Below are 19,065 nucleotides of genomic sequence, written 5' to 3' on the forward strand. Positions count from 1 at the left end.
ACATGTAAAAAAAAAAAAAAAGCAAAGTAGGAAATAAATTGAGTGTTACCACAAAACTGTCCAGAGCTCCCAGCTTGCCCCCCATGGGCAATAGAGACATTTGTCTTTCTCGATTGTATTATCTTTTTTCTTTCAGCTTTTTCCACTGTAATCAAATAAAAATGCACAGAGTGAACTTTCGCTCCCCTTCTCCTCTTGGATCATGTTCTCCTCTCCATCCCAAAGTCTTCACCTTCTGGTTTCCCAGACATATTGGCATGCCTCTGTGGTGCAGTCCCAACAGAGTGCGCGGATGAATCATGTTGCTGCAGGCATGCGAGAGCTCAGTTTTTATGATAAATATTGCAATTCATAAATCAGTGTTTTCCTAAGCAAGAAAGTCTGGGGCAGGGAAGGACACAAAACTGTAGAGCAATTCAGCTTCAGTTTCACAACAACAGATAGGTCATGATCTGAGTCTCTGAGTGTGTGTGTTGACTGCAGCTGAAAAGAAGGCTACAGGTCAGGGCAGGACCACCATGGAGGGAGAAGAAAATATGTGGGTGTGAATACTGCTGGTTGAAGTATTATCATATACTTCTATTTTTACATCGCCATACAAACTCTGCTTGTAAATCACATCAATTAATTATGAAAAGTGAAGCTAGTGTATTTGGAGAATAACTGTTTTTCACCAACACTGATGTAATGTTGGCAGTGCCACGCATTTCCAAAGAAATGGATCAAGAAGTCTTGTGTTTTGCGATATTGCTGTCTCACGCTGGACTAAATGCATTCCGAGACCAGTGATTAATAAGGTCTTTGCAGCCTCTTTTTTCCAGTAAAGTCCACTGGAGCATGTTTGTGATAAAAGATAATATAAATAAATAAACTTGACAGCTGCTATTTGTCCAAATCTTAAAGAGTATTTCATTGAGAGATTACAGACAAGAATTTTTGTGCTTAAAAGCACGACTTGGGAGTTCTTTTTCCATGATTAAAGTTTCTCAAACATTATCTATATAATGATTTTGTCCTAGTTCTTCAATTTCAATGTGGCTGCAGGCATTCAGCCACACATGTACGACTTCAAAGAGTTGATACATGACTAATTTTAAAATTATTACAGACCTGCCAATTGTGGTAACAGCCCTCGGATCTGTTTAATCATAAAGCGCTCCACGCACACAGCTATTTGTGTGGTGGTAGTCACTCAAATATTTTTGACCCATTTTAAACAGAGGTGAGTGTTGCTCAAGAAAACAGTTTATTAATACTTAATCATCACCGCCATCTAGTGGCCAAAAATAAAATTAGCAGCAAATTTAGATGCTCCAAAGCCAAATGGAACAAAAGGCTCAAGAGATACTTTGGATCCAAAATTGTTTTATTTAATACACACTACATTTTTTGAAAGTGTCATGTGACCACGCTGATGGTGAGTATTTGTGGTAAAACCGGTCCTGTGTCCACCTTTCATCGCGACAGTATATTGTCCTTCCACTACTCCATGTCCGAGTCGTCCATTTCCACATTGCACTCTCTCTTGACCCATGGTAAAGGCAAGGGCACATAGGGGTCATATGTCCAGCGAGGGTACACCCTCTTGTACAGGTTCATCAGGACAGTGTCTTGAGAGCGCAGCTGGTTATCGAACACACACTTCATGTGACCATGTGTTCCTGAAAAACAAGACAGTTAGAATTCCAGTTAATTCAAGTCATAAATCTTGCTTTAGAAAACCAAATTATACACATTTACAGCTTTATATTGTAATTTTAGCAACATACAAGAACATGTTTACGTGTTTTAATGGTTAAAAAAAAAGTCTTTTTCTGTTTCAGTGCATTTCTGTATCACCTCTTCTCACCCTCTGTCTATAATGCTCTGCTTTAGCTCCTGTCTCTTTAAAAGGTCCACCTCTTAAAATGTAAAGTCTACTCTGATTTGTCAGCTGGCCAAAGAAAAATGGAATACTATCATACTGTTTGTTATGTAGTGTAACCCCAGATCTCTGAGTATGGGTTGACAGACTTAGCCCCAGCAGGAAGAAAATCCTGCTCATACTTTGAGGGCCAAACTTGCTATTCTGCAGACGTTCTGCAAACATGTCACACGATGATGTAAATAAGTGACAGAGGAAAAGCCTGGACAACAAACGTGGTGTTTCAGGCAAGTTAGGAGCAGAGTTTTCTGTGGGAAAGAGTAGTTCTCTCTGAAATAGACTGTGGGTTTTATACGTTTGCCAACTTTTTACATGCACAGAAAATCTACAACACAGTAAAGGAAAAGGGGGGGGGGGGGGGGGACCCCAAAAGCAAAACATGGGCTCTTTAAAGACGTTACCAAGATTTGTTTTTCAATTTTCCTCACCTAAAGCCTCCTTGATGTGGCCTCTGCGACCCCATTTTGTTCGCAGTTCCACTGGTTTAAACCACATGATATCATCTGTCAGAGAAAGAAAGAAAGGAAAGAACATTAAAGGCGCACATTATGTAATATTCTGAAATCATAGTAGGAAAAGTATGACAACATCCTCTCACCCCTGTTAAAGAACATGTATCGGACGACCGCAGACCGCCTGTTAATTTTAAACGGGTGTCCGCTCAGTACGATCCTCTTCAGCACAACGCGCTGAGGGTCGCAGCTGAGCAGGCTGCCAGTAGCCACCAGGTCCTGAATGCCTGGAAAGATACAGTACGAAGAACACAAGTTAAAACACCGAATTAGCGCAGAACTAGCTTCAGTAAAAAATCAAATAAAGCAATTCAACCGGAAAGACGGTCAAAAGTTTAACATAAAGGCAGCTAGGCAACTAATTACATCGACTTGTGTTTAAGTACGAACAGGCCTTTTCTTCTCACCATCATTCCTTTGTTTGAAGAGAAGGATGCCTGCAGGGGGGAAGGTGATGGGCGCGTACACCGACACCACAGTCGGGGCATCTGGCCTGAGGAAGCGCTCCATCTTGTGCTTGTCAGCTAGAAAACAGCACAGTTCAGTGCTCAGTAATGCTCATCATACATGAAGCAGATGAAACAGTTTTGCAATCAATCTGCTATTATACTTCGGAATAGATGTACAAGCAAATCCCCGATGCAACTGAACAAATAACTGGTTCTGCATCAGGGTATAGTGTCCCTTAAATTGAAAATCAAGCCAGACACTGAAACCGCGTGTATGTTGGCTCTGGATAAAAGCATCGCCCAGTTCCAAGAATATTAATGAGGAAAGAGGAAACCTCTATTGAACCGTTTCATGAAGTCCATCTGAAACTGATCAGTGGAACTAAATCATGAGGGATGGAAACACTGTAGAAATGTATTTTCCCTCTTTTAGCAAATCAATATTTTTGGTGCACAATTTTAAAGCTATGGATGCTAATAAAAGTGCCCCCTCAGTATCATTTATTTAAAACCTTTATTTATGTAGTGTCATTTGCAGCTGTCAGCCCTTCTACTCCACGTATTCAAGTGATTTTAAAAACTATTGTTTCTTTAAAAGGAGAGTATGGTTTGAATATTTTGGAGATGTGTTTGCCTAATTAACAGATTTTATACCTGATGTGTGCTGAGAGAAGATAGGAGAGGCCCTGAATCTCCTAAATCCACAGTGGAACACGAGCTCCTCTTTAGATTTGATTGGCTCCATGTTACTGGGGTGTCTTCGCACCAAAACATGCATCACTGACATCTGTCCACAGAAGAAAAGTCAGTTATGAAACTGTAAAATTGCTGTATTGCCATGAATTCACACTTTCTCATGTTAATACCTTCTGTTCATAGGGCAAGAGAGACACCAATACAAGGGGTTTTCCTGACTGGACACTCTCCATCACAGAGAAAGGCACATCAATGATGTGCAGTGTAACATACCACCCATCCTAGAAAAAAAGGCAAAGTAGAGTCAGTGAAGCCACAAATCGAAGATCTAACAAGAGCACATTTGCAAAAGAATCTTTTATTACCATGGCTCCCTCCTCCTCAGCTGCAGCCTCGGCCAGTACGCGGTTCCGAGTGCGTTCAAAGCTTTGAAACTGGAAGATGCGTGAATAGTCCAGAGGCAAGTTCTCCATGGGATCCCAGGGCGAGGAGCGGAAACTTTTCAGGCCCCTGTACCGCTGGAACCTGGTAACCGAGGACAGCGATGAGAGATTTTAAATCGTGAGCAGCAGTGAAGCTACAAAATTGAATAGATAAAAATAAATAATCTTGATCTTTGTGACCAAATTTCAACATATTGACCTTATTTCTTTCTCATCCCAGTAACAGAAACAGTGCTGACCTGATTCTGGCAGCAGTGTCGAGGGGCGTGTCCACCTCGTCAGGGAACATCTCATTGGATCGAGCCTCGCGGTAACGTTTCAGGCCTTCCTCCTCTGCAGCTTCGTCCATATGTTGGTCGTAGCGCTGATCTGCTCCAGCTCGCTCTGTGGAGCACACCTCTTCCTCTTCCTCCTCCTCTTCATCTTCTCCTTCCTCGTCTGAGGCACAGCAGGAACCAGGATCCTGAGCAGGGAAGATACAGTATAAATCCGCCTTAATAGATCATATTACTGAGCCCTGTTAAGAAATTAGGTCTGGACAAAGAATACAAGCAGCTCTCCGACTGTATCTCAGTCATTGTACAGTTTGATGCATTTAATGACCAAAAGCAAAGAAAATTTTAAGTAATAACTCCTGCTCCCCCTCTTTGCTTGTGAATAACGAAATCTGATGGATGATGGTTATTTTAACAGCACCCAGAAATACTCTCTGGCAACCTCTGAAATACTGTAATGTCTGATTTTATTCAGTCTTGCCTGTTTTCTAACAAGCAATTCAGCTTCATGGAGTACATTCATCAGACGTTGTCAAGGTTAATTTGGTCAAGATTTTATTTAATAATGTATTTTAAGGTTACAAGAACAAAATAACTTAAATTAACCAAAAAGGGAAATATTACTTAGTTCTATAGAGTTGCTTCATCTAAATTAAAACCAAGTCTTGCACATCTGTAGTGATTTAGAGCCTTACACACAGTTTTCATTTTGTTCTTGTTTTCAGATATCTGTCTGACATTTCTTGCATCCTAGCACAATGGGATTTATTTCAATTTAATTTGAGGTGCTCAAATCTTTGCTTCCAACCAAGGCTGGCATATCAGCACTTTAGTGTGTGTGTGTGTGTGTGTGTGTGTGTGTGTGTATATCAGTTTGAAAAACTTAAAAAAGAGGAACTATTCACATCGCAAGACACTAACTGCTTTTGACTTCACCTGTTCAAACTACGGATGGATGACAAATTAGAGGAAAATTCTGAACCCTTCATCAACCACTGAATGGTTTAATGTAAATCATATGTCTATGTCCTTTAAAGATAGCAGATCTCAACATAACTGAACACTGATGGGACATTTTGGATTGATGCATCAGCCAGCGCTCTCCACCATCATCATCAAAACACCAAATTAATTTCTTTTGAAATCTGAGTTGCAGGGACTTGGAGAATCAACTCTAAGGTGCATTGAAGCTGTTCTGGCGGTACGTGGCGTCCCAAATCCTCGGTATGTTGGTTTTTCCTTTAATTTGTCACATGTCTGTAGCCATTACCCAACGAGATATGCATATTCAATCCTTTTTGCACATACAAAATGTGCAAATTCAAATGTAATGAGATGAACAGATGTCTCTGGCGGTATTCTCTTGCTGTTGTTACACTCCGCTAATACAAAGCAAATTTATTTTGTCAACTGCAGCCTCCATGTTTGCCAAACAATGACCAGGCACGCATGTTAGACACACAAACACAGTCAAAAAGATTCTAAGTATAGAATTTGCAATTGTATAACCGCCAAACACGACCATGACCAGCCCCGTCACAACAAACAAACTGTTTGGGGAAGGCTTGTTCACTGCAAAACAGCATTTGCATGCCACTGTGTGAATGTGATAAGGAGTTGCTAGAATCAAACTATGGAAATCCTTGGTGTGCATTCATTTAAATTTAGTGCCATTTCAAGTGTGTTAAGATGGTTTCCAGAGCAAGATGTCCACTTTAACTGCTAGGAATACACTTTCCATAGGCAACAGACATATATAAGGAAATGAATCATCGTAGAAGGCATGCTTCACCGTGGTTCCTTGACTGGCAAATTAAAGGAGAAGCCAGACACATGGTAGAAAGCACTCAGCAGGAGGCTGATTCACAACCTTTTCAACATCCTTGCTGCAATAATAATAATCATTATCATTTGAAGTACCCCTTCCCCTATTGTTACCCTCTCCTAAATACGTAGCCCTGTGTGCTAACCTCGACATCAAATGCATGCTAATAACAATTACAGATCGTAATGAACCCGTTGCATAAGGAGAGTTTCCCCAACTTCTTTTCAAGCAGAGCTGGAAATAAATAAATGGTCGACCCCTCCCTTCGTCCAGACAGGAACTTCTGTTCACAAGACAGGAAGACAGGAGGCTTCTCTTGGGACTCCTGTTCCAAACACTATTGTTGTGGTGAGCAGCCTGGCACTACAGGTCACAGACAGACACTGTGATAACAAACAGTGCCTCCGAGCAGCGAGGTGCACTGACCGTGGGTCACGTATGCACCGGTTCAGCCCCGGAACCGGCGACACGTCATAGCTTCTCCGCAGGTTACTGTCCTCATCGTCCCCCCGTAAGATTACACCGTCTGACCTCAGCTGCACTGTTGCTATGACAACAAGATGCAGCTGTAAAAACTAGGCCCAAAGGTGTGTTCAGGTTTGTGGTGAAACTAGTGAATGATACCTCAAATAACTAAAATCAATTCACAACTGTTTTAATAATTGAGTTTTTACAATTGTCCAGAGTAGAATCCAATTCAAGATGCAGTTGACATTTTGTCTTTTATTATTCTGTCCTTGTTTTTAATCCTTTTTTCCTATTTATTGTTCTCTGTGATCTCTCCACTGTGTGTCATCAAGGTTTAAATGAATTCTTTAAAATATGTACCTGAGAGTGATTCTCATCGTCGTCTCCCTCCATGGCTTCATCCATCATGTCGTCACCATCATCATCGCTGCTTTCTTCGCCCAGGTCACCATCCTCCTCATCACGATCATCGACAATCCACGTGGCCTGATAGTCGGACGTTCCTTTAGGTACCTTCATCACACGCTTGTTCTTCCTGGCCTCTAAACACCAAAGAGAAACATATGAGAGACATTTAGTGTCCTGTGTTTTTGTGGCAGGTGAAGTTACATATAGCTAATTAATGAGAAGCCACTGACCTAATTAAAAATCAAGAAAGGTACATTAGTGCACTTTCCTAACTAACTTGAAATGACAGATGTTTTTTGTAACTGCAATCAAGGGAGATGTGGCAAATGTCAACACTTGGCAAATCATTTGTGCAGATTAAGCTCAGTATAAGCTCCTTAATATAATTCTTTCCAGTCACTTGAAACCTCGCCAAGGTGATCTGTCACAGTGATAATTCTAGTCAAACCAGACTGCTCAGAATAATTGATCTCATCAAATCTGGTGTTACTATGGTAGCACAATGAAGCGTTTAATCTTCTATCCTAAACACTTTCTTATGTAGGTCCCCAGTTATCTTGCTTTTCCAAATGTAACATCTCAATATGATATTATACGCCAGTTCTGTTTCCGCACCTTCAGCTTCCAGCAGTTCTGTTTCTGTCGGCCACGTCTGCTCTCCATCCATTGGATCCACCTCAGCCTCGGCCTGCAGACTCTCCCTGCAGGACGGGTCTGCTTTCATGAGCACCCGCACTGGAGCGTCGTCCTCGCCTCCATCCTGTGGGATACACAGAAGGCGGAGTAACAAAGAAATCCAAAACCAAGAAATTGTCAGAATTCGCTTCTTCTATTTAACCTTTACACATCAATTTAGAAGAGTTACATAGAAGTCCTTCAAGACAAAAATACGTGTCAAAAACAATATAACAAAAAAATTTATGAATTAATATCATATTCCACTTTCAGTGACTTGATTATTGTTTAAAATTTGCATAAGTCTTGATGATAACTACCAAATATTCAGTCATTTTCATGATTTTACCCTTTAAACGCCAGTTTGCACACATGACAAGAAATGTGAATTATCATTTCTGCAGTGTCGGATAAAAAACAACAACAAATATAATAGTAAAAAAGAACAGTAGAAAAAAATGTCATATACAAATGTTATTTTCCATTTTCAGTAATACTTTTAATAGGCATCTACATCGATTCTGATCATAAATACAAAATATTATATCATGTTGAGATTTTAACCCTTTAAATGCCACTTCGTTTACATGATGTACTGTTGTTTTTCTCTTTAAATAAAAAGGAATTAATTTCCATATAATAAATTCTATGTGTAAATGTATAGATTTACTTATTGATTTGGTTATCGTAGTCTAGGATGTATCAGTTATTAGCACCAACATTGATTCTGGTACACTGTAATTGTTTGTGCAGTCAGGCTTTTAAGAAAAGCTCACACTCGATATCTAATAGGATCATATCAGTGCTTTTGCAGGTTGTAGTCCACACTGACTGCCACACATTAACTTTACCATTAATATGTTTAAGAACAGTGGAGTTTAACATTTTTGAACTGTCTTCTGTCATCCTGCAGTCAGTCACTCTTTTCATGTACGAAACTATTATTCCGGAGTACCTTTCTTAGTCCATTTATTATAATCAGTGCCATGAAGACAGCTCATCTAAGTTCTACTGCTGCACAGTAAAGTAGAAGTGCAGATAATTACTAAATGTGCATTCCAGTTATTCCGCAAGAGCAACATTATCTTGACTAAAAAAGAAGCTGACAAAATATGCACTGTGACGGATTACCCAAATTCTTAAGTTACTATTTTTATACCATGTGGAAAAGAACTGGCCGTATCCACACGTGAGATAAACAAATATCCACAACCCCACTAAGCAGTACAGTCTAAAATTATGACAAGTATACAGAAATTGTGGTAAACACACTAAAAACTGCAAAAACACTGACATAGCTGCACCCTCTTAGGAACAATTTGGAGCAGCTGAGTTTGAATTTTAGCCAGCTTCAACACTCAAAATACGTTTGGTTCTTTTAAACAAACTACATTCTATTATTCTTGTAATAATAAATGTACATTTCTCAGGTCAGAGTAATCAACAAAGACTTTATAAATAATTAACATAAATAAATTAGAGTCAACAGAAACCCCTAAACACCCACCAGCATGTCGACGTCTCCTCCCTTGGCAGGTTTAACTGGTCTGGTTGCCGTTAAGTTGAGGGGAAGAGGGTCTGACGGAGCATCGATCTGACTGAGCTGAAAGTCTCCGTGTCCACTGATGTGCACCACTCTGTCGACCCGTAGAGGACGACCACGGACATACCCAGAGACACAGAGGGTTCCCAGGCCGGTGTTTCCACCACCTGTGCCCTCAGCAGGGCTGTTAGGTGTGAATGTGACATTCTGAGCTAAAAGATGAGAGCGTCTGGAGCGGAAACCCAGCTTCCTCTGTCTCTGACTGCCCAGGTGTCTGAGAAGCAGAGTGGCATCTTGTTCCGAATCCAGAGGGAAGAGACGGGCGTCAGGGAAACGGACCTCTGTGATTTTTGACAAAGCTCTTCTGGCCTCAACCCTCTTCTTCACAGGAAGATCAGACACACCCTGACACACCAGTGCTGCATGGGAGAATTTCAGAGCTTAAAATATATACACCAGAACAGAAATCACTCAAATTTGCACCAATTAAGGAGTCTGAAAGCTACGTTTTGTGCTTAATTTGTACTCACCGTGGCTGGGGAGGCCCTGAGCAAAGAGGCAGGAGAGGCAGTATTCTCCATAGCTGTCCCAACCTTCAGTAGAGTCCAGCACAAATACAAGGCTATCTGCAATCTTTGCCACATCCAGCAGGGAGTGAACATCAGCTGTCCAAAAAAACCAGAACAGATGCTTCAGATTTGCTCATCATAAAGAAAAAAACAGTACAACAAAGGCATGTGACGTGGTACAACCTGTAAATACTTGTTTCAAATTGCTGCATAAGGAGATTTTACATTACAATGTAAATACAACTGTAAGTCCAATGACACTATAGCCAGGAAACCGGTGAGACATCCTTCTTTCTTTGTATCTGAACAACTTATTGAGTAGTTTTAGAGTTCATAGATATTCTATGGTATGCGTCTGTTTGTCATGTGTGTCTGCATGACCTGGATTGCATTTTTTTTTTTTTTTACTGTACAAACAGATAAAATAGACACTGATTAATAACATCAATGACATTTGTAACATTATGTATGCAAAAGGTAGTTCCACTTGTTCTATGTCTCTCAGTGCATACCTGTGCTTTGGTTCAGAAAGGTGAACCGTTGTTTAAAACGAGGCAGAATCAGCCCAAAACTGTCACTGACACCACTGACACATCGCTCGTGGTGTACGACGCCACCAGCACCTTCTCCACGCAGCAGTTTGGTAATAGCACCAGCATCGACTGCAGCATGCAGGGACACCACAGCAGCTAAATGAGGAGGACCGTCCCTGCTGCCAAGACGCCGCTTTTCTGTCAAGACCTAAAAGCACGATTTGCACGTTACACACGTTACTTCCAAAGTGAAATGAATGATGCATCTATCTATCTATCTATATGCAAGAAACACTGAATCTCTGCAGCGTCCGTCAGGAATTCAGAAGGTCAGTCTACATGTGATGAACAAAATTACCATGTCTTTCTTGTTTTTACGTAGCTGGTTGGCTTTGTGCCTTCTGTCCATCTTCTTTTGTTCCTTCCTCTGTTTTTTGGTAAGAGCCGTCACTGACACTCTTCCTGTGAGACACAAGGATTTATTAGTGCTGTATGTTGTACAAGATCCCAACAACAACAAAAAATACAATATATCTTGGGATAAATATATATACAAGTATTTGAACTGCTGTTAGCTTTCTAGGAAAATGTACTATACATGTCTAAGCTGTTGATAAACCTCTAGAAGATATGTGAACAGTGTACGAACAAGAGCTGCTGTAATTGTGATTGATGTGTAGAATATTTTTACGGCTTTAAAACATATGCTGGTTGGACAAGTCATCAAAAACACCTGTGGAAAGCAGAGATGTCCAATATAACAACTGCTTTTACTTTATGAAGTTTATGATTCTCATACTTTTTCAGACTTGTAGAGAATATTGATGTAGTGGATCATTCTTGAGGCTATAACATATTTTTGTCGTTGCTCTGAAGGACAGATTTACAGTGGCACAAATCAGTTCCACATTAAATTACTTCAACAATTATCCTGTTTTAATGAAGTCGTAACAAACACCAAACATCAGAAGGAAAATTATTGTTATTATGATATTTAAGAAGCAATTAATGATTATTTCCATTGTCAATTAATCAGTTGATTATTTTCTCGATGCACTGAGTAGCTTTTTGGTGTATAAATTGTCAGAAATTTGGGGAAAAAAATTCAGTGTTTCCCAGAAGCCAAGATAAAGCCAACAATAAATATCACGTTTTTGCCCACAACACAAAGATATTCAGGTTACTGTCACAGATGAGGAAACAAATAGTCAGATTTAAGAAGCTGGAATCAGAGAAATCAGACTTTTTATTCTTAAAAAAAATACTGAAACTTATTAAGGAATGATTACAATAGCTGATGATTAATGTAGTTGTTAGGAACTATTCAATTTCATCTCTAATATATAGAATATAAGTTATATGTGATATAAGTTACCAGCTTAGATATAAACACATTACACACTAGATCATATTCTAAAGATAGATAAACCAAAAGCCTAGCACAGAAAAATATCCATGGACTGACAAACAGTCACAGATGATTCTCCTTAAATAAATCTCTACTCTTTTCGAGTGAATGTTTTCAATAAGTATTATTAGTAAATGTGTCTCTTTTACTGCAGTTTATTTCTATCTGACAGACTATCACTTTACAATGATTCACAATTATGTCCATGTTTTATCCCCAGTGTGCAAACTCAGATTATATTTAAGCTATAACTAGGGAATAGCTTCCCATTAGATGCTGTTTTATGATAGAATCACATACGATCGAACGGTAATATTTATTACATTGTTACTGCATTGTATGTCATTACACATATAGAGAAAACAATGCAACTTCAGTTTACATTATGATTTAAAACACGTGGGAAACTTCAAAGAAGGAGTTTGAAAGAAATAAAGAGATCCTAACTGATGCTAAATTCTCTCAGTTTAACATATTTTGGTCAGATATTGTCTCCTGACTTACCGCTGAGATCTGATTGGTTCTCCTTAGCTTTAAATGGGTATAGATCAAGTGGAGAAAGATGCACAGCCCACTAGTTAAATGCCAAATCTAGACTCAGCACAAGATCGGACGTTTTCACGAAATTTCTAAGAGAGAAATGAGTAAAAGGACTTCGTTCAAACGCACCACATTTTCTAATTTCACTCTCAAACCCCTGACAAGAAACTTCTACACGTGTGTTTGCAGAGGCCACAGCAGCAGATCAACAACACAACGCATCCAGCGACAGGAGGGACAGTTCGTAACCGATCGCGGCTTACCTTTATTTTCTCTCTCAATTTCACCTTTCGTCCGATGCTTGCCATGTTTGTGTCCTTTATTCTTCTGTTTATACACGCCGGGTCTGTGGCCCTGCTGTTTCTCCCCATTCGCGGCCATTTTCACCACGTGAGAAAGACAGCAGCTGATATACTTCCGCACTCGCACTAACGTCACGATAGAGGGCGTGTCTGCGGGGAATCTTTACTTCAAAATAAAAGCCCGAGTTATGATCATGGACTATATAAATACATCCATCCATCCATTCTCTATGCACCGCTTTATCCCAGTAGGGGCAAGACCGATTTGTGGCACTGGCAGCTAGCAGTGACACTTTTTGTGGCACCAACGCGGATGCCACAGTTAATGCCACTGTTTGGGCGAGATGCCACTGCCGCAGCGGCATTTCCAGTGGCCTCTGGAGATGCCAGCAGAGATTCCACGGTTAATGCCACTCTATAGGGAACATGCCACGGTTAATAGAGCTCCGGACGTCACGTGACTCCGTTTGTCTCCGTTTGCACTGTCACTGCTGCAGTGGCATTAACCGTGGCATCGCAGCGGTGCCACAGAAAGTGTCACTGCGGCAGTGGCATTAACCGTGGCATCAGGCGCGGTGCCACAAAAAGTGTCACTGTGCAGTGGCATTAACCGTGGCATCGCAGCGGTGCCACAAAAAGTGTCACTGCACAGTGGCGTGGCATCCAGCGAGGTGCCACAAAAAGTGTCACTGCGCAGTGGCATTAACCGTGGCATCCAGCGCGGTGCCACAAAAAGTGTCACGGCGCAGTGGCATTAACCATGGCATCGCAGCGGTGCCACAAAAAGTGTCACTGTGCAGTGGCATTAACCGTGGCATCCGGCGCCGTGCCACAAAAAGTGTCACTGTGCAGTGGCATTAACGTGGCATCCGGCACGGTGCCACAAAAAGTGTCACTGCGGCAGTGGCATTAACCGTGGCATCGCAGCGGTGCCACAAAAAGTGTCACTGCGGCAGTGGCATTAACCATGGTATCCGGCACGGTGCCACAAAAAGTGTCACTGCACAGTGGCGTGGCATCCAGCGAGGTGCCACAAAAAGTGTCACTGCGGCAGTGGCATTAACCGTGGCATCGCAGCGGTGCCACAAAAAGTGTCACTGCGGCAGTGGCATTAACCGTGGTATCCGGCACGGTGCCACAAAAAGTGTCACTGCACAGTGGTGTGGCATCCAGCGAGATGCCACAAAAAGTGTCACTGCGCAGTGGCGTGGCATCCAGCGAGATGCCACAAAAAGTGTCACTGCGCAGTGGCATTAACCGTGGCATCCAGCGTGGTGCCACAAAAAGTGTCACTGTGCAGTGGCATTAACCGTGGCATCGCAGCGGTGCCACAAAAAGTGTCACTGCAGCAATGGCATTAACCGTGGCATCCGGCACGGTGCCACAAAAAGTGTCACTGCACAGTGGCGTGGCATCCAGCGAGATGCCACAAAAAGTGTCACTGCGCAGTGGCGTGGCATCCAGCGAGATGCCACAAAAAGTGTCACTGCGCAGTGGCATTAACCGTGGCATCCAGCGTGGTGCCACAAAAAGTGTCACTGTGCAGTGGCATTAACCGTGGCATCGCAGCGGTGCCACAAAAAGTGTCATTGCAGCAGTGGCATTAACCGTGGCATCCGGCACGGTGCCACAAAAAGTGTCACTGCACAGTGGCGTGGCATCCAGCGAGGTGCCACAAAAAGTGTCACTGCGCAGTGGCATTAACCGTGGCATCCGGCGCGGTGCCACAAAAAGTGTCACTGCGCAGTGGCATTAACCGTGGCACTGCAGCGGTGCCACAAAAAGTGTCACTGCGCAGTGGCATTAACCGTGGCATCCGGCGCGGTGCCACAAAAAATGGCACTGCTCGCTGCCACTGCCACAAATCAGACCTGCTGTCTCTCCTTTATCCTCACTAGGGTCGCGGGGGTGCTGGAGCCTATCCCAGTTGACTCGGGCGAAGGCAGTGGACACCCTGGACAGGTCACCAGTCTGTCACAGGGCTACATATACAGACAAACAATCACTCTCACATTCACACCTACGGGCAATTTAGAGTCATCAATTAACCTCAGTATATTTTTGGACTGTGGGATGAAGCCGGAGTGCCCAGAGAAAACCCACGCATGCACAGGGAGAACATGCAAACTCCATGCAGAAAGATACCAGGCCCAGGGATCTTCTTGCTGCAAGGCGAAAGTGCTAACCACTACATCACTGTGCAGCCGTATATAAATACAGTCTATGTTTATGATCATGAATGTGACGGAGCGCATTTATATTATTGTATTTATTGCAGATGATTTATTAGGACTTCGACACATTAGAGACTGAGCATTCTTTAGATTTTAAAGTTACTGTTCATCTCCCTTCACTGGCTTCCAGTTGCAGCCAGAATCAAATTCAAAACTCTCCTCCCGGCTTACAAAACATTTACAAGAACGGCCCTAGCCTACCTGGATTCCCTGATCCAGGTCTACTCCCCTTCACGCCCACTTCGCTCTGCATGTGAGAGACGTCTGGTGCCTCCAGCCCAGCACTGCTCCAAATCTCTAGCCAGACTCTTCTCCTCTGTTGTTCCCAAATGGTGGAACAAACTACCAAACTCTGTGCGTTCTGCTGAGTCCCTTTATACTTTTAAGAGACAATTGAAGACTCAATTGTGCAGAGAACACCAAGGCACTTAATCCGACTCCACCTTCGGGGTAGAATAAGTCAGGTGGTCTCACACCCAGCACTTATTTAGCACTGACAAAGTTGAAAAAAAAAAAAGGGGGGTGGGGGTTGGCACTTCTTCTGCAACTTGATGGCAACACCTTTGACCAATCACACTTGAAGCACTTTTTGCACTTACTAAAGGTTTTTCCTTATGTCGGAATTCTTGCTTGTGTTGTACGTGGCTTTGGACAAAAGCGTCTGCTAAATGAAATTGTAGAATTGTAGAATTTCAGAGTAAACTGAATATAAAATATAAGACCATGTGCTCCAGATAAAGGAAAGTCCTCTAATTTTTTTTCTGGTTCATTTTGTTTAAAGTCAACCACACCTAAAAAAGTTCCCACCTTACCCTCTCAGAATATCCACACGTTGTGTGTACAAAAATCTTAGTATGTTTAGCGAAAAAGTTTTAACCTTATACTATGAATATTTTCTGAGTCACACCCAATGTGCACTTGACATTTTCTAATTAAAAACAATAATAAAAATTGTTTTGACATAGCCTAGCCATGCTACACCCATGTTTCTGACGGCACAAGGGTCTAGAGAAGCTCGACAGGGAGGAAGGCGGGCTAAAAGGTTGTCTATCAAATCCCTCTGCAGCAGTTGGGTAGGTATACAACCAATCAACGCAACGAATAGGCTGACGTAGTTCTGAGAGCACCGGCGGATTGTGGCTAAGTCCCATTAGCTTCCCAACCAGCGGAGCCGCGGAGCCAACTGGTATATTAAGGATTTGCCATATCCCGTCGGCATAAGTCCAAATACGTCTTTCTTCTCAATGAAACACTTAAGTGCCATCCTTTGTTTATCTTTCAAGTTGAATTTTAGCTTCAAATCTTTAAGGGCTGTGGCCAAAGCTGAGTCGAAAGATAACTGTTTATTGTGCGCCGGTTGTTTCTGTCAGAATCGTCACGCCTCTGTCGTCACTTCGTTACGCCCGCCTTCTGACTCTACACTTCATGGTGATTGGTCCAGCCAGTTTTAGGAGAATCCAGCCTCGAGCCTTATGGAGGGTAACTAGGCCCTCCCTGACAGAGAATTAAATTCGTTGCTGTGGGTTGTCTAGCGCGGCTAGGCTAGTTTTGACACAGAAGAAATTATTTGTTTTTGAAAGTACGGTGATGTATTCCATGATGCTCAGAGTTGGTTATAGAAAAAAAAGTTGAAACAAAAAGCAAGATTTTGGCTTTAGATTAGAACATCTGGAGTGGAAGTTAAATTAATTTGGTTGTCGTTTTCAACACAAGTCAAGTGTGTCGCTGAAAAATGATATTTACTCCGTTTGTGAAATTATGAGGGCTCAAAAATGCTGGAAAAAGTAAAGCAAATTTTAAAAGCATAATTTCGACCTAATATATGTACCAACCCAGTCCCAAGATCCTGTAGCTAGAAATATGTTTATAGTATGAAATGAAAATTTTGCATGGCTTCATTAAACATACTGCAGTTATTGTATTTTAAAAAAATATCAGCTGATTCTGAGGCTGTTGGGTGGGAGGCACCAACTAATTTTTCATTTAATGACCCCTCTATGCTTAGCTCATGAGAGATTTGTAATTAATCTTATTTATGATTACTTACAGAGCTATTCTATTCTATATCACATTAAAGGGTGTACCTTGAAAATGTTTAAATAAATTACATTTATTCAACAGTATTTTGGGTGATCAACCCTTTAAAGAGCCCTGGATCACCTACACACATTTTAGATATATTCAGCATAGAAACATTTGCTCTCCTGCTGACATAATGTACCGGTATTGCATTTTTGGTTGAGTAATTATTTCAAAGTCATCTTCTGAGATGGTCAAAATTTTAAAATGTCTGAGTTAAACTCTCTAACAGTGCATGTTGGGAAGTCTGCCTATATGCTTGTTTTGTTTCTTCTAAGCTTATTATAATGAGTTGTGTGAACTCTCAGCTGTTTATTTTTTCAGCTCATCAATATAGGTTAAAATGTCTCAAGCTACAAGAACCTTTCATCTTTTTGACTTCTAAAGTAATCTGAAAAAAGGACTTTTAGGCCAAATTTACAACAAATGAGCAAAACTCATTAGATGAACTAAAATAACTAGGTTGATTAAACTCAATCCTTTATGATGTTTTGCAGTGCGTATTATAGTATTTTTAAGGTCTTTTGCATGTGATCAGAATAACAGCTGAATAGATCTAGGGCTGTTCTTGAAAGTTTTTCTTACTTTTGTTACAAACAAACAAATCAGATCAGGGCTATTCAGAAAACATTTAAATCTATAGTCACTGATTTAACACATAAATTGCAAATATGAGCCAAGAAATGAGAGACTCCAAATTACGGTATTCCATACATGAACCACATTATACGACTGACCATAGGCTGCAAATGCTTATAATAGGGTACAGGGTGCAGATACTCTGAATAAATAAGAAAAAGCATGAACTGCTTTTTTTCTCAATATCATATAATTTTATTCTTAAGAATAATCGTGATCAAAAAATAATATGATGTGTGAGCTTTGTACAGTTATAACGACAATTCCTCAAACCCATTTCTGTAAAGATTTGTCCATATTGTCTTTAATGATTCTGTGAGATTTAACTGTCTCATCAGTGTCTAATGATTCATGCTTTTTGGAATTCTAAAGTTTCACAGAGATAAAGAGTCCCTTTTGACACAAGATTCTTCCTCCGTTTATTTCCAAGAAGTGACAGCTGGAAGAGAAGAGGAAGTAAAGATGGAGACAAACATGGGAAGAAAATGTACTCAAAGAAAAGGTTCCTGTTAAAGCAACATGTTTCATAACATACAGTACAATTGAGCCTGGGAAGATTCCTTATCTAACAGTTTCTGCTCAAACTATGCTTGCTGCTGACTAGATTTATTTTTTTTATGTTTTTTTTTTTCAATATCGGAAGACACTGAAGAAAAGAACTACAAAATCAGACAAGGGCTGAAAACAACAAGAGAGGAAACGGAGAAAATTCAGTAATGTGTAATTGCTAGTATATGATTAATGTGTCACATGAAACAAGACGTCATTCACTTTATTACCATCATCATCATCATTATTATTTATCTTAATTTTTCACTAAAAGTTGATGAACTGGGTTTAGTAATATAATAGCTTCATGATTTAGGACTCCTGTATTTGCAGTTAAAACCTCATATAAACACATTTAGTGCCTCAAACCCTCATATTTACTGCTATCATCTCTACGGTCTTATTTCTTCACAGAAAAACACACATTGTGCAATAAGTAGCTCCTGTCACATGTGGGCTCTCTGCAGAAGAAGCATGTGCAGAGTAATGCGGCCTCCTCAACTCAGAGCCAGTTGCCCTCTAGGAGCCAGCTTGAGTACAATTTTGCCGTTTGTTGACTTTGCCCCAAGAAGGTCATTGTACAGGCTGAATTTACCATGTGCATACTAGACTGGGTTTGAACTTGAAGGAGACGCTACAGGAATTTTGACTGCAACTTTACATAATGCAAAGAATCTTTCCAACTATTATGCACTATCCAAAGGGAAAACTGAACACTCTCATTCTGTCTACGATAAAAGAGCTGTCGTTGCATCCAGTCACCCTTAGTAATCCAGGTTTTGAGCAAGCCAGTTTTTATGCTACAGAGTATGAAAGCCTTTGGAGAAATTCAATACAATCCTATGCTTAATGTCAACATTCTCTATCTTTAGATTTGTTATGAGTATTTTTTTGAGATGCTTCCAATGTTTCTGACTCTGGAATAATACAGTTCAGGATCCCTCAGCAGCAACTGTGCTGAGGACCCAAAGAGCAAGGCAAATAATACTCAGTA

General features: G+C 41.0%; 1 protein-coding gene across 1 annotated transcript; it reads right to left on the reverse strand.

The window, feature by feature from the left end:
- Positions 1-1,348: 1,348 nt before the first annotated feature.
- tsr1 (TSR1 ribosome maturation factor) lies at positions 1,349-12,689 on the reverse strand. The gene is made up of 15 exons (XM_022211242.2): positions 12,532-12,689; positions 10,679-10,782; positions 10,300-10,528; positions 9,749-9,883; positions 9,183-9,637; positions 7,616-7,760; positions 6,953-7,134; positions 4,264-4,487; positions 3,947-4,106; positions 3,752-3,862; positions 3,540-3,672; positions 2,844-2,960; positions 2,523-2,663; positions 2,353-2,427; positions 1,349-1,661 (listed from the first exon to the last, which is right to left on the reverse strand). Exons 1-15 carry the CDS (start codon positions 12,647-12,649, stop codon positions 1,483-1,485), a joined length of 2,508 nt encoding a protein of 835 aa, XP_022066934.2. The 5' UTR covers positions 12,650-12,689; the 3' UTR covers positions 1,349-1,482.
- Positions 12,690-19,065: the final 6,376 nt, after the last annotated feature.

This window comes from Acanthochromis polyacanthus, chromosome 13 (assembly GCF_021347895.1).
Source record: "Acanthochromis polyacanthus isolate Apoly-LR-REF ecotype Palm Island chromosome 13, KAUST_Apoly_ChrSc, whole genome shotgun sequence".
In the NCBI taxonomy this organism is placed as follows: Eukaryota; Metazoa; Chordata; class Actinopteri; family Pomacentridae; genus Acanthochromis; species Acanthochromis polyacanthus.